The sequence below is a fragment of the Xenopus laevis genome, chromosome 2L (assembly GCF_017654675.1).
Source record: "Xenopus laevis strain J_2021 chromosome 2L, Xenopus_laevis_v10.1, whole genome shotgun sequence".
NCBI classification, from domain to species: domain Eukaryota; kingdom Metazoa; phylum Chordata; class Amphibia; order Anura; family Pipidae; genus Xenopus; species Xenopus laevis.
Genome location: NC_054373.1, coordinates 152,186,910 through 152,200,884, shown reverse-complemented (window position 1 = coordinate 152,200,884; position 13,975 = coordinate 152,186,910). Strand labels below are relative to the sequence as shown.

The window sequence follows — 13,975 nt, the reverse complement described above, 5'->3', positions numbered from 1 at the left end:
TAAGCAGACTTCCAGCAGTGGACATTATATATGTATATACCCTTGTAGAGAGCAGTTTTAAAGTGGACCCGTCACCCAGACATAAAAATCTGTATAATAAAAGTCCTTCTTAAATTAAATATGAAATCCAATTTCTTTTTTTTATTAAAGCATTCATAGCTGTTGTAAACTCATTTAAAAATATCAGCTGTCAATCAAGTATTGCCTACCCCGCCTCTATGCCTAGGCATAGAGGCGGGGCAAGCAATTACTTTCACTTTCCATTCAGCACTTCCTAGATGTCACCGCTCTCCCTACATTCCCCCAGCTCTCTTAACGATTTAATTGTGTAACCAGTGCATGGGGATGGACATTGGGTCCCTGTCCCCTGGTGTACAAACAAGATTCTGAGATGATGCAAGGCTTGCCTTAATAACAGTGTCCATAAAATGGCTCCTGCCTGCTTGCTATAATTATGAGTTCCCAGACTGAAGGAAACAATATTCAAATAATTTATACAGTGTAATTAAAGTTCATTTTGCTTGACTAACATGATAAAATAGGATTTGGATAATTTTGTTTGGGTGACGGGTCCCCTTTAAGGTCCCCACACAGAGACAGATTAAGTCGTCAGCTAATTGCTCAGTATATGGGGCCCTCCGACGGGCTTCCTTGATTCATATGTGGCTGTAAGTCACAACTGTAGATTGGGCGGGGTTAAAAATCCCATCAGATGCGGGACCACATCGGTTCGTTGATGTGGTCCTTGATCTGACCACCCGTATGCTCATGGTTGTGATCCAATCATTGGGCCCTAGAAGTCACAATTAGATCAGCCCGATATCGTCCACCTCAAGGTGGGCATCATACGAGCAGAACTCTGTATGTATGGCCAGCTTTAAGGCCAAGTGCAGCGGGAATGTTTGGGAGTCTTCAAGCAAACCTTAAAGGAATTTTTCCCCTTCAAATTAACTTTTAATATGATGTATAGAGTGATGTTCTGAGACAGTTTGCAATTAGTTTTAAAAATTTGTATTTGTATTTTTTTTAGTTATTTTTCAACTCTATAATTGCCAATTTCAGCAATCTTATTCATATTAATGCAAAATAAGAGACTGGAATAGCAGTAGCAAAAATAATTAAATGTATGCCTTACAGAGCATTTGTTTTTTAGATGGGGACCCCCATTTGAAAGCTGAAAAAAGTCAGAAGTAGAAGTCAAATAATTCAAAAACTAAATAAAGCCCAATTGAAAAGGTGCTTAGAATGATTCATTCTATAACACATTAAAAGTTAACATAATGGTGAAACGCCCTTTTAAGTGGATTTGCAGAGAGTTACATGATAATGCAGGAACAACTGTACAAGAATACTGTGTATAAGATTCTTACTAGATGTATACCAAGAGAACTACACAATGTTCTCATTGCCTAATCACACACATCTCTGCCAAAAGATCATGTACTGCAAAAGAAGACACTGAAAATTCTAAGAACCCAGTAACTTAATGCATATAACTATGATGATTCATAAAACAAAGAATCTGTTCCAGGTAACAGTTGTCCTTAAAGCTTGTACAGAAAGTATAAGCCTTCTAATAGTGAGCAATATACAAAAACACATGTACCAAGTAGGCAGACTAGGTAGGTACTGGTGAAGGAACGTATAGGAGTCTACTACAGGTATGGTATATATTATCGGGAAACCCGTTATTGAGAAAGCTCTGAATTACAGGAAGGCCATCTCCCATAGACCCCATTTTAATCAAAGAATTCACATTTTTTAAAAATTATTTATTTTTTCTCTGTAATAACAAGTACCTTGTACTTGATCCCAACTAAGATATAATTAATCCTTATTGGATGTTTACTCAATGATTATGGACAACGTATGGAGATCCAAATTACAGAAAGATCCCTTATACGGAAAACCCCAGGTCCAGAACATTCTGGATTTTGAACCAGGGATCAAGAGAAGATCCGCGGTTCAAGAGAAAACATTTGTTGCGCATGTGGCTTTCTGACTAAAGTGGTGTCACCACAAGTTCTGACTAAATATATATATATATATATATTTTTTTTTTATTTCTTTTTTATTGAATGTTTTCAACAAGTACATACATTATATCTCCATATACTTCTCTTAGGATGAAGGTCCAATATAAACTATAAAGCTGTCATAATATAAAAAAAAATAAAAAATGTAAATAAATATTTAACAACAATATATCTCCCAGGGTAGTAACTATTCATATTCGAAATGAATGACCTATAAATAATGCATGCACTATGTTTTGATCTTAGACAACCAAAGTTGATAAGCTTCCTATATTATTCTTTTACCTCTCCAACTTCTTGGAACTGCTTTTTCATATTCCAAATTATTAGTCACCTCTTTTTGTACTTGAGTAATACTTGAAGTGTCCTGTTTTTTTCAATTCCTAGTTATCAGAAGCTTACAAGCATTTAGTAATTGGAAGGTCAGCATCTCCAGGCTGGACGGTTGTTATAAATATATATTTTAAAGCAGAAATACCAGTCTGCCTGGAGCTTTATAGTGCACCACTTGAGTGTTCCTAAGTTATGATAACCCCTATATAAGCTGAAACAAGACTGAGAGGCTTCGTATATAAATGTGATTTTTGGTCAAACTTTTGGTCAAATTTCTGATATAACTGTTCACCCAGATACAAAAGCACTGCACCTGATTCTCAAGGTGTATAATGTATACACACCTTGCAGGTCAGTAGTAGGTGTTGGTGAAGGGCCGGTGCACAATTACGTTGCCTGGAATTTACATATGTTTTGCTTAAAGCCCTTCAACCGCAACCAAAACAGGGTCAGTGTTTAGTAGCTTAGAGGGCTAAAATAAAGAAGCAGAGTAACTTGCAGTGTCAACGTGCTCGAGTGTCCTTGAATAATTGAATTTTCAGAGATCTGGCCTTCATTCATTGCCCTCCAATCAATGCTCCATAGAAGTACCCTAACAGCTGTAAGGTACAAGATTTCACCGATGAGTGTTCATGAAACCACATGAGCTATAATTTCATTCATATACTTATACTAGGTTGAACACTTCTTGCTGCTGTATGACACTGCCTTTTACAACACAATGTATGGTCTCCTTTATATAGCAGTGCAAGTACAGTAAGACAGATACTTCCCTTTTTTTTTAAAAGGTAAGTTTTATTGTTTTAAACACGTAAAACAAGACATAACAGCACATCTCGTATGCATTACATGAAATCAGACATGAATTACCAGTCGATAGAGTATTGTAACAGTAAGAACCCTGTATTGGGGTCAGTTGGACACTCTTAGAAGTATTCTTTATGAATTATTTTTGAGCCACCATTTGCTCCAAACTAAATTGTGAAGTTGCTTAATTGTCTTATGTAGGGGTACACCTAGGTTACCCTAATTCAGGGATCGGATCGATATCACACCACGGCCCCCAGACCTTGTCAAATTTGGTGGGTGAACCTCTAATTTCATTTGTAAGTTTGAAAAGTGTGACAGCATTGTTGACCAACTGCTTCCATACTCTGAGGGAGGGTGGAACTACCCATCCAGTGCATTGCCACTGTTTTCTTTGCATAGAATAATAGGATACGTGACCGTAGCCTGGCATGTTTGGAAGGAATTATAGCTTCTACAACCCCGAGGAGACAGATAGCTGGTGTTATTACCCTTGGGAAATCTAAATTATCTGCCAGGTAAGTTACAACTTGGGACCAGAAGGTAAAAATTTGTGGACATTCCCATATCATATGGAAAAAGTCAGCTGCTGGTCCCCGACATCTTGGGCAAAAGTCATCAGGGGTTCGCCCCATTTGTCTAAGTCGGGTGGGAGTTACATAAAGATGGTGTATTGTCTTATATTGTATTAGCCTATCTTTAAGTGATATGAGACAGGAATATGCACTGCTTGTCGCCTCATCCCAGTCGTCTTGTTCAAGGTCTGGAATCTTACCAGACCACCATTCCTGTGCTGCTCGGAAGGTTTGGGGCCTGTCAGAAGCAGGTTTTGGTACAGTCGGGATACCATCTTGGAGGAATTGGAGTCGTGGAGAATTTCTTCTATGCCGAGGGAAGTGAGTTGGGGATTAAAAGTGTCAAATTGAGAGCGGAAGGCATATCTGAGTTCCAAATATTTAAAAAATGGAACATGACCTGATTGGCATTTTTGCTGGAGTGTGAGATAAGTGGGAAAAGTCAAATTATCCAAAAGATCCCCCAGGCATTTGATGGTCTGATTAGGCCAAAAGATAAAGTCTTGCAAGTCCCGCAAATGCGGCAGGAACGAATTCCCCCACAAGGGGAGGTATCTGGATAAAATGGGAGGGGAGTACCTTAGGAGTTTAAGGGCCAACAACCAGGTTTTATGTGGTGTAGTAAGGGTTGTAGGTAGTGGTGCTGAATCTTTTAAGGAGCGATATGGGAAGTTGCGCAGTCCCTCCCAAGAGGATATCAAAAGCGCCTGGAGTTGCGAGTTAGGGTTATAGGGGTCTGGATTAAAGCACCAGTGGAGGTAGTATATCTGCGAAGCTAGGTAATATAGATAGAAGTTTGGGAAGGACAGTCCTCCCTCCTCCCGTGGAGCACATAATTTGGCCCAGGCTATTCTAGGTGTTTTATTGTTCCATAGGAACGGGATTAGAAGTTGATTCAATTTTTTGAAAAACATTTTCGGAATGTGGACCGGGGCATGATGAAATACATATAATAGCTTGGGGAGAATAATCATTTTGACAATGTTAACCCTTCCCCAAAGGGTTAAGGGTAATTTAGTCCAGTGGATTAGGGTTTGTGATAATTTGGTAAGTATTGGGTCCAGGTTTAATGTTAAATATTTAGTGATATCCGCATGGATAGTGACCCCTAAATATGTGAACTGATTGGCCCACTTCAAGGGAATTCCAGATGGTAGATGTTGAGGTTGTTTAGGGTCTATCTGGAATAGAACAGATTTCTCCCAGTTGATCCGCAAGCCTGAAAAAAGGCCAAATTGGTTGACTAGATGAAGCAGCTCGGAGAGGGAATTGTTAGGATCAGCCAAATATACTAAGATATCATCAGCATACAGAGAAATCTTTTCTTGTAGGGTGGATAGGGTTAAACCTTTGATTTGGGGGGATTGTCTAATTATGATCGCCAATGGCTCAATTGCCAAGGCAAATAGCACCGGAGAGAGGGGGCACCCTTGCCTTGTTCCTCTAGTTAGTGGGAAGGAGGGAGATATAAAGCCGTTGACTCTGAGATACTTCCCTTTTAAATTACTGATATGCTGAATATCTTACACTAAGATGGTGAGGAGAATATCTCACTGGTAAAAAACGTGTTCTGGTTTAAATTTCTGATACTCTGGGGTGTCATAGCATACTTTGCCCACCAGAGGAACACACAACAGCAGAATAAAAACTGTGGTGATGCTGTCCCTAGCGTAAAACCCAGGGTTGGTACGTTTTTCATGGAAGAGACAACCCGTTGCAATAGGTTGGCAGCTTGTTTCAAAAGGGGTGCTTAAAAATTTGAAATTTGAAAAAAGAGTTGCATTAGAATGCTATGTTATAATAATATCCCAAAAGTATGTGCCACCAATCTGTTCTTGCTTCTATGAGGAGGTAAGCAGAAACATAAACCTTAGGGTAGCAGTGAATGTGATTAACTCAGATGGTGCAGTACCACACAGAAAGTTACTTATAAAATGAAGCAATGTTAGCCTTGAGCATTTTTGTTTGAACTTGGATAGAGAACTGACTGCGGATATAATACAAAGAGTGGTAATAAATGGAACATTTTGCTGCGGAACCAATGTTAGTAGAGTACCTCAGGGTCTGTCCTTTGGCCATTGGTTTTTAATTTTAATGCCGCCCTAGATTTCAGAAAATGCACAATTGAGTGTCTTCTAGCCTAAATCTGCCCCATGTGCACAGTGACTGTTACTACACACGTGAGGCAGGATTTGGTAGGACTGGAAGCAGGTCTCTTTGATTAAGAATGGTTTGGGGGTTATTCTGGAAAACCAATTTTAAAACCAGTGGCATAAATATAATACACAAAATGGGGCCTGTGGGAGAGGGGGGCCTACAAAGGGGAGTTAGAAATCACCTGAAAAAATGTTGGGTTACACTCTTATCAGAAATCCGAAATTTTCTCCTTGGCCCTTGCTTCTCCGCTTTAACAACAGATGTATGGTTTTTTCATAGTCTGACTTTCTCTCTGATTTATTTGGATATTTGGTTATTTAAATCTGTGAAACATTTGTGCTGCTAATTAATATAGCAGAAGGAATTATAGGGGAAAAGGCCAAGAATAGTTTTTAAGATTTCCATTTCCTAGGCTGGGTTCACCCACTAGATTTTAAATCACAGCTAGAGCAATATGCTGATCAGATTCCAAAAAACTGACCAGTTTCGCCCTTACTGGGGTTCATCAATGCGGTATAGGTTTTCTAATCAGTATATATACAGTATAATACCAGGGCAATGAATCAATGAAGTAGGGGGTTTTATAATCAGCATATTAGGTTCCAGGGAAGTGGAACCACAAGAAAGGCATTCGGGTTGTGAGAGATAACAAGTCAATAAAAAGTATTGAAAGTGTCAAAATAGATCTTTAGCATGCTTACAATTTGACTTAATAATCAACTGGTCCTTGCAAAATTTAGGACTCTGTATACAAAATCTGAGAATCCATACTATTCCAGCACTATTTTAGAATATCTAAGAATGTTTTGTAGTACTATATGTGTTTTTGCTTTCAAATGAACCCAAAGACCATTAGTGGGGGTGACCATCACCATGGCTGTTGAGGGGAAGCCATGCAAGCAATACTTCCTACTACAGATGCACCAAATCCATCATTTCTGGATAGCATGAATCTGCATGATCAAGCCACCAGCTACAGAAAAGATGAAACATCCTTACATTATAATATTTGCACCACCATTTTTAAATGTAGATTTAAAGTACTGCTGCTTTACTTCTAAGGGTGATGGCAGACAGATTCATTGCCCACAAATAAATCTGTCCTAGTGCGGTCAACAAATCTCCCAAAAAGTTGCCTTACAAGGAATCTCAAAGCTGGTTCATTTATTCCCAGCTACCATATACTACTACTACTATAATAATATCAGTAACCTCTTCAAGTGACATACAAAGATGGCACTGTGTTTAGTTTCCTTGTAAAACTGGGGTCTTTCCTTCAATCTCATCCATGACATTTTCTATGGTTATGTTTTGGGTCTGTCTATGACTGGGTGGGGGGATTTGGCTGCCAACGCCATTTTTCATCAGTTGCTGCCTTAAAGGGGTTGTTCACCTTCAAATTAACAAAAAAAACCAATATCCTATTTCATGAAAATGGTATGTAATTTTTTTACATAAAAATGTTTCATCCCAACAAAGTAACTACCGTACTGCAGTGTAAATCCCTTGTGTAGCAGAAGAAAAGCAATAATTGTTTTTATCAGTGTGACAGACTCGTAGAAACCATGACATTCCAATTAGAGCGTAGCCCCTGGTGTCAGAGCAGGCAACCCATTTCATATAGTAAAGATCAATTCTTTCAGTTTGCACATAGTTAATGGAGCTGATATTATTTTACTCAGGAAAAAATTCTCCCCTATTCAATGATATACTGTAACCTAGTATTTTCATAGTAGATAAGGTTGAAAAAATAACCATAAGTACCATGATAAAACATTTGTATAAGTGAAATTTGCCTAGTTAATCCTGTATCTAACTCCTACATATTTTAAGATACTGGTATGAGGGGCTAATTAAGCATATCCTTTTCTTAATGGAGGATGGAGTGTTTTCATTGACTGTACAGATGCAAAATTGACATTAAAGGGGAATTCAACCCTAAACTTAAAAAACCCCTACCCTACATACTCCCTCCTCCCCCCCCAGCCTAAGTATTACCCGGGGTAAATGCCTCTCACGTTTTACTTACCCCGCGGTGCAGGTTCGGGCATTGGAGTTCACGGGTGCCATCTTCTTCTCTTCGGAATGAGACCGGCATGTCGGTGCATGCGCAGTTGGATCTATTTTCTGTTTCGCAACAACTGGGCATGCGGCAAAACTCATGAAAAGTGCAGAAGTGCCTGTCTCATTACGAAGACTATCAAAGCGGCTGAAGATGGCGCCCGTGAACTCCGATGCCTGAATCTCCACCGAGGGGTAAGTAAAACATGAGAGGCATTTACCCGGGGAAACAGGCTGGGAGTAAGTAAAACGTTAGGGGCATTTGCCTGGGGTAACACGCTGGGTGGAGGGTCTATGTAGAGTAGGGGGTTAGGGGTTTTTTAAGTTTAGGGTTGAATTCTCCTTTTAAGAGGCCCATTTATTAAATGAAATCAAATTGATATAAAAATATGAATCAAATAAAAATAAAATTCAACTGGGAGGTTATTTAAGAAAGCATTTGAATGTCTAATATTCAATCCAATGGTTCCGACCCGGAAATTCGAATCGTATCCGATTCGTACAAATCGAGTTTTTCCCCCCCAAAAAAACCTTGAATGTCAGGAAGGCTATTAACATCTCCAAATGGCTCAACGGAACTCTGCCATTGACTTGTACATAATATTCAAATTTGAATGTTTGAAGACATTTGGAAATTCGAATTCATATTCGACCCTTGATAAATCTGCCCTTAAATGGTAAAACATGTGTGTGTGTGTGTGTGTGTGTTTTTAACTGTATTTTTGAGTACTATTTTTTGAATTTTTGTCACTATTATATTATACTATATGTACCATCAATAAAGATGTAGTTGGAATGTGTGCGTGTATATTTCTACATTTTTGCCATTAGTTATGCACCATCTACAAAGATGTAGTTGGGTTCAACTACCTTCACTCCACTCTTACTGAACCACTGTACCCCCAAAAACAAGTGTTTTTTTCCTCACAATTATGACTGCTATACACAGCCTGGTTCAGATGGCCACATCATAAATGACTCCATACCACATGCCATGCCCCCTCTAGGCTTCTTGCAATGGTAATACAGTATCAACACAACAAAAGCACTGTAAGAGTCAATAAAGAGCTCTGGCCGGGCTGCGGTCGGATAATGGATGTTTAGGCAAGGCTTAAAGGATACATATAGGATAAATGAAACACACCTAATTTTGAACGTAATTGTGTATGCTAGATGGTGCTTATTTCACAGTGTGCTAAAAATGTATATTATCTTCAAAAATAGCCCCTTTATTAGAGACAGACGTTCTCTGATCCCTGTTCGTGTTTCAGATGAGGTGTGGGCATGTCCTAACGGTCCCTGCCAGAAGCAGAGTAGTAGGGCAACAGCCAATCACAGCCCTGCACTCACACAAGCAAAGACAGGCTTCAGTTCCCTATCAGGTCAGCCTAGCTGCTGATTGGTTCCAATAGTACAGTGCAGTGTGCTGAATGCCGCTGATTCCCCTGCACAGGCTGGGAAAGGAGGCAGCAGGAAGTGGAACAGTAGGGTTTTTGCAGAAACACAACTTTTTAAAGCACATTCATTCTATATATAAAAGAGTTTAATGCACTGGTACATTCTTGATTCTTACATAAAATGTTTCCTTTTTCAACTGAAAGTAATACTGACTTGAAAAAATATATATTCATCTTTTAAAAATGTCCTTAGGCAAACCCAAAAAAAATGAAGGTATATTTGCCCTTAAAGTCAAAGCTAAGTTGTCATGGGCTGCAGCAAAATTGCAGCAAAAAATGGTAACAGGGACACTCACCACTGCACTAGAAATTGGCCAGAGCCAGCAATAGCTAGGTGCAGTCTATCATCCTTTAGATTGTAAACTCTTGTAAACATTATTTTAGTACTGTTACCCTTATTTGTTAAATTATATATATTATTTTGTTATACATTAAGGGGCAGATTTATCAAGGGTTGAATAGAAAATTCGAATTCAAATTTAGAATTTTCGTGGTTTTTTTATGATCAAAACTGTCAAATTCGACTAGGGAGTTATTCATATTCGAGTTTTTCAAAAAAATCTAATTAGATTTTCGAGATTTATCAATACTCTGGCCCTTTAAGAACTCAAATTTGACTATTTGCCACCTAAAACCTGCCAAATTCCTGTTTAAATCAATGGGAGAGGTTTAGGGATCAATTTGGAGTTTTTTGCAGCCTTCCAAAACTCGAATCGGGTTTTTAAAATTCGAATCAAATTTGTTTTAAATTCGACTCGCGATTTCAGGCCGACTTCATTCATCCGAGTTTACAAAATTCCATTTTTTAAATAAATTTCGATTTACGATCTTGATGAGAGTTTGAGGGAGTTTAAAATGACTCACATGAATTCAAAATCTGACCCTTGAAAAATCTGTAAAGTGCTAAATAACTTTCTGGCGCTATATAAATAAATGATAAAAATGAATGAGTCTAGCCCTATTAGCCCAGGTTCTTATCAAACTAAGTGTCCCTAGTCTCTCTATTGCTGTACTGATCCGGTTATCTCTAGCAAGATTCCGACCAGAGCAGATCAACAGATAGATCCATGGTGGGCAATATAGTTGCCCAGTGCCCTGGACTTATTCTAAACATAAAAATGTCAAACAGAGTTATATACTTTCCTCTTTTACAATTGTGTAATTTTACCCCAACCTTTCATCTTCAAAATTACACATAGGTCAATTAATTCCTATGCATCATGTTGTAACCACATTATCATAATAGTGCTATAATCATTTACCTGCAATTATTAGGGAGGCTAATTAAAGACATTTTAGACATGGACACTTCATTGTATCCTAGTATGGTATATAATACAGGTATAGGACCCGATATCTGGAAACCCAGTATCCAGAAAGCTCCAAATTACGGCCATCTCCCATAGATTCCAGGTTTATCCAAATAATCCAAATGTTTTTAAAAAAAATTCTCTGTAATATAAAACAGTAACTTGCATTTGATCTAAACTACAATATAATTAATCCTTGCTGGAATCAAAAACAGCCTATTGGGTTTATTTAATGTTTACATGATTTTCTAGTATGTATGAAGATCTAATTTACAGAAAGATCAGTTATCCAAAAACCCAGGTCCCAAACATTCTGGATAACAGGTCCCATACCTGTACCCCAGAATGCATGCCAGGACAAATGTAGTAGCAATAATATCTGTAATCGCACTCCAAGGTCTGGAAATAGTGAAAAAAGTGGAAGATTTTATTTCAATGTTTCGGCACACCAACTCAGGCCGTCTTCAGGTCTTCGGTGTGCCGAAACGTTGAAATAAATCATATAAGTCAATGGGAGAAGTCCCAATGAATTTTTAATGTGCGCTGGGTTTTTGGAAATACCCCAAAGTTTTCTGAGTTTTGGTGAAAAATCCAAATAAATCTTGAAAATCCATTTTCTGGAAAGTGTTTTAATAAATACGCCAAAAAACCCCGTGCGGAGTTTTTTTCAGAAAATATTGAGATGAATTCAGACTTTGATAAATAACCCTCTAGTGTCTGGGACAGCTGTGTTGAATGAAGGATGTAAACAAGTCATATGATTACCAGGAAATTATCTGCACACAAGATGAAAAGGAGACAACACCTTTAAAAATAACAATTAGAAAGTGATTTACTTTACGTATTATTATACTTTTCTTGGTGTTAAGTTTCCTGTTCAGACAAAATGTTACATTTAAGGAGCCTGTCCTTTTTTTTCTGTAGTTCTTATACTTTTCATTCTCGCAAACCCTTTTCTAAATAGAAGCAGCAGCCTTTCTTGGGACAAACAATCCCCTTTCATTTCCATGTAGTGTAATTAATTAGTGCGATGCCCTTAGGACTGTCGTGTGTCTTTTGCATCAGCTTCTTATAGAACTTTCTTTTCAACTTTATTTGGTATTAAGATAATAAATAAGTCTTTAGGTTCACTTTTACATTAACTTTCAGTATGTTATGGAATAGTGGATTCTAAGCAACTTCTCAATTGGAATCCATTTTTTCTTTTTTATAGTTTTTGAATTTTCTTCTGACTCTTTCGAATGGGGGTCACTAACCACATCTAAAAAACAAATGCTCTGTAATGCTACAAATGTATTTCTATTGCTACAATTTATTACTCATCTTTCTATTCCAATTCTCTTGTTCCAATGCATGCATGAATGCTAGGGTAATTTGCACCCTAGCAACCAGATTGCTGAAATTGCAAACTGCAGAGTTGCTGAATAAAAGCTAAATAACTAAAAAAAACGCCTGGCGTCCAATCTCCCCGAATCTGCCCGTGTGGCCAGACCCTTAAACTGCAAACTGGAGAGCTGCTGAATAAAAAGCTAAATAACCCAAAAACTACCAATAATAAAAAATGAATACCAATTGCATCATACTAAGGGCAGAGACACACGGTCAGATTTGGGGGGAGATTAGTCGCCCGGCGACAAATCTCCTCTACTTCGGGGCCACTAATCTCACCGAACTGCCTTCCCGCCGGCTAGAATGTAAATCGCCGGCGCAATGGCTTCGTTTTCAGAAGTTGCTTCACGAGGAAACTTCAGGTAACGGAAGCCAGCAGGAAGGCAGTTTGGGGAGATAAGTCACCCCGAAGAAGAGAATATTTGTCGCGGGGTGACTAATCTCCCCGAATCTGCCGTGCGTCTCTGCCCTAAAAGTGAATTTAAAGGTAAACAACCCCTTTAATTCAAACCCTCAGCTCATGTAATAAGCATACAGTGCTAGCGGCACAAGCAATAAGATATAATTACCCATCTGATGCCTTGGATGTGGCTGTGAATATCGACTCTGTGCTCCACCTGAATCTCATAGGAGTAGCTCCTGAAGAAGTGCATCTTGTTCCTGTGCCTCATACCAGAGGGATTCCGCAGCTGCTGTCCTATTGTTATTCTCATTCACAGATCCCACGGGCAGAGAAAGAACACAGCATGGAAAAGAATCGTGCCCAGCAGTGCCCAGTCACTCTCCTACTGCAGAAATGATGATATGAACTCCAGGTCACACTATATTGGCACCTTCATGTAAAAGAACAAGGGGGTACAAGAGAATATACATCTGCTGCTGCTGCTTGAAGGGATTGCCATTGTGAAATGTCACTTAAATACAGTGAGAGCAGAGCAGGAGTACAGAAGAAGTGCAGTGCTCACAGTCAGGAGTTATTGTGCTGCACCCAATTGGGGAGTCCAGCAGATTGCCAGGCTGGGCAGGTTGCCTGGTGGCGAGCATATTCCTTGGCAGAGAGGCTGCATGCTGGAGCAGAGGGTGCGTTTGCCAGTCAGTCAGTGTTTGTGCCCAGTCCTGAGGCAAGTCTCCTCCTTCCTTAATCCAGAGGAGTTCCCTGTTTAGTGTATTAATGTAAAGGCGCGCGCTGGCGCCCCCTGCCGAGGGGCAGTGAAAGAGACCGGTGATAAATCAAACGCAGATTATAAACAGCAGTGATGTGTTCAGTGGCAAAGATGGGGGTACACAATACACATTACTGACGCACGTGGTATCCTCACTGTTGTCTGTGTATCAGGACGTTTCTAGGAACAAATAGTAAAACAAGCCCGAGGCACAAGAGAGAAAAGCAGTCAGGCAGGTTGTAGCTGTGTCAGTGCCAGCGCCTCAGCCAATGGGAAGTGCGCAGGATTCCCCACAGCAGCAGCAGCTCCGGGGAGGAACCAACTCCTGACAGGAAAACAAACTCCATCTCTCTCTCCTCACTGGCCGAACGTGGGACAGGTGCGCAGTGTCTGAATGCAGAAGCGCTAGTTCTTTTTAACTGTATCTGTTAATACCGAGCTGCTTGTTTCACAGTTGAACTCAGCTTGGGTGCAACTTTAATTCTGACTTCATAAGGCGCATTTTAAATGTATAGTAGAGACCCAGCCAATCAGGAAAGGCAGGGGCGTGGTTACACTCAGGTATTTTGTAAAATATAAGGATATTATAAGTCACTGAGGAGTTTCATGACCATATAAAAGCACGAGGCTATACAGCTCATGGAACTCAGAGGTGACTTCTAATATCCTTATATTTTCCAACAAAGG

The 13,975-nt window shown here is 39.3% G+C and overlaps 1 protein-coding gene across 1 annotated transcript in view; it reads right to left on the bottom strand.

Annotated features, from left to right (window-relative positions):
- The window catches only part of rapgef3.L (Rap guanine nucleotide exchange factor 3 L homeolog), a 59,693-nt gene extending 46,122 nt beyond the window's left edge, over positions 1–13,571 (bottom strand). Inside the window, exon 1 of the mRNA XM_018247533.2 lies at positions 12,695–13,571. Within this exon, the coding sequence (XP_018103022.1) occupies positions 12,695–12,838 (144 nt within the window). The 5' untranslated portion in view covers positions 12,839–13,571. The remainder of the gene's footprint in view (positions 1–12,694) is intronic.
- Positions 13,572–13,975: the final 404 nt, after the last annotated feature.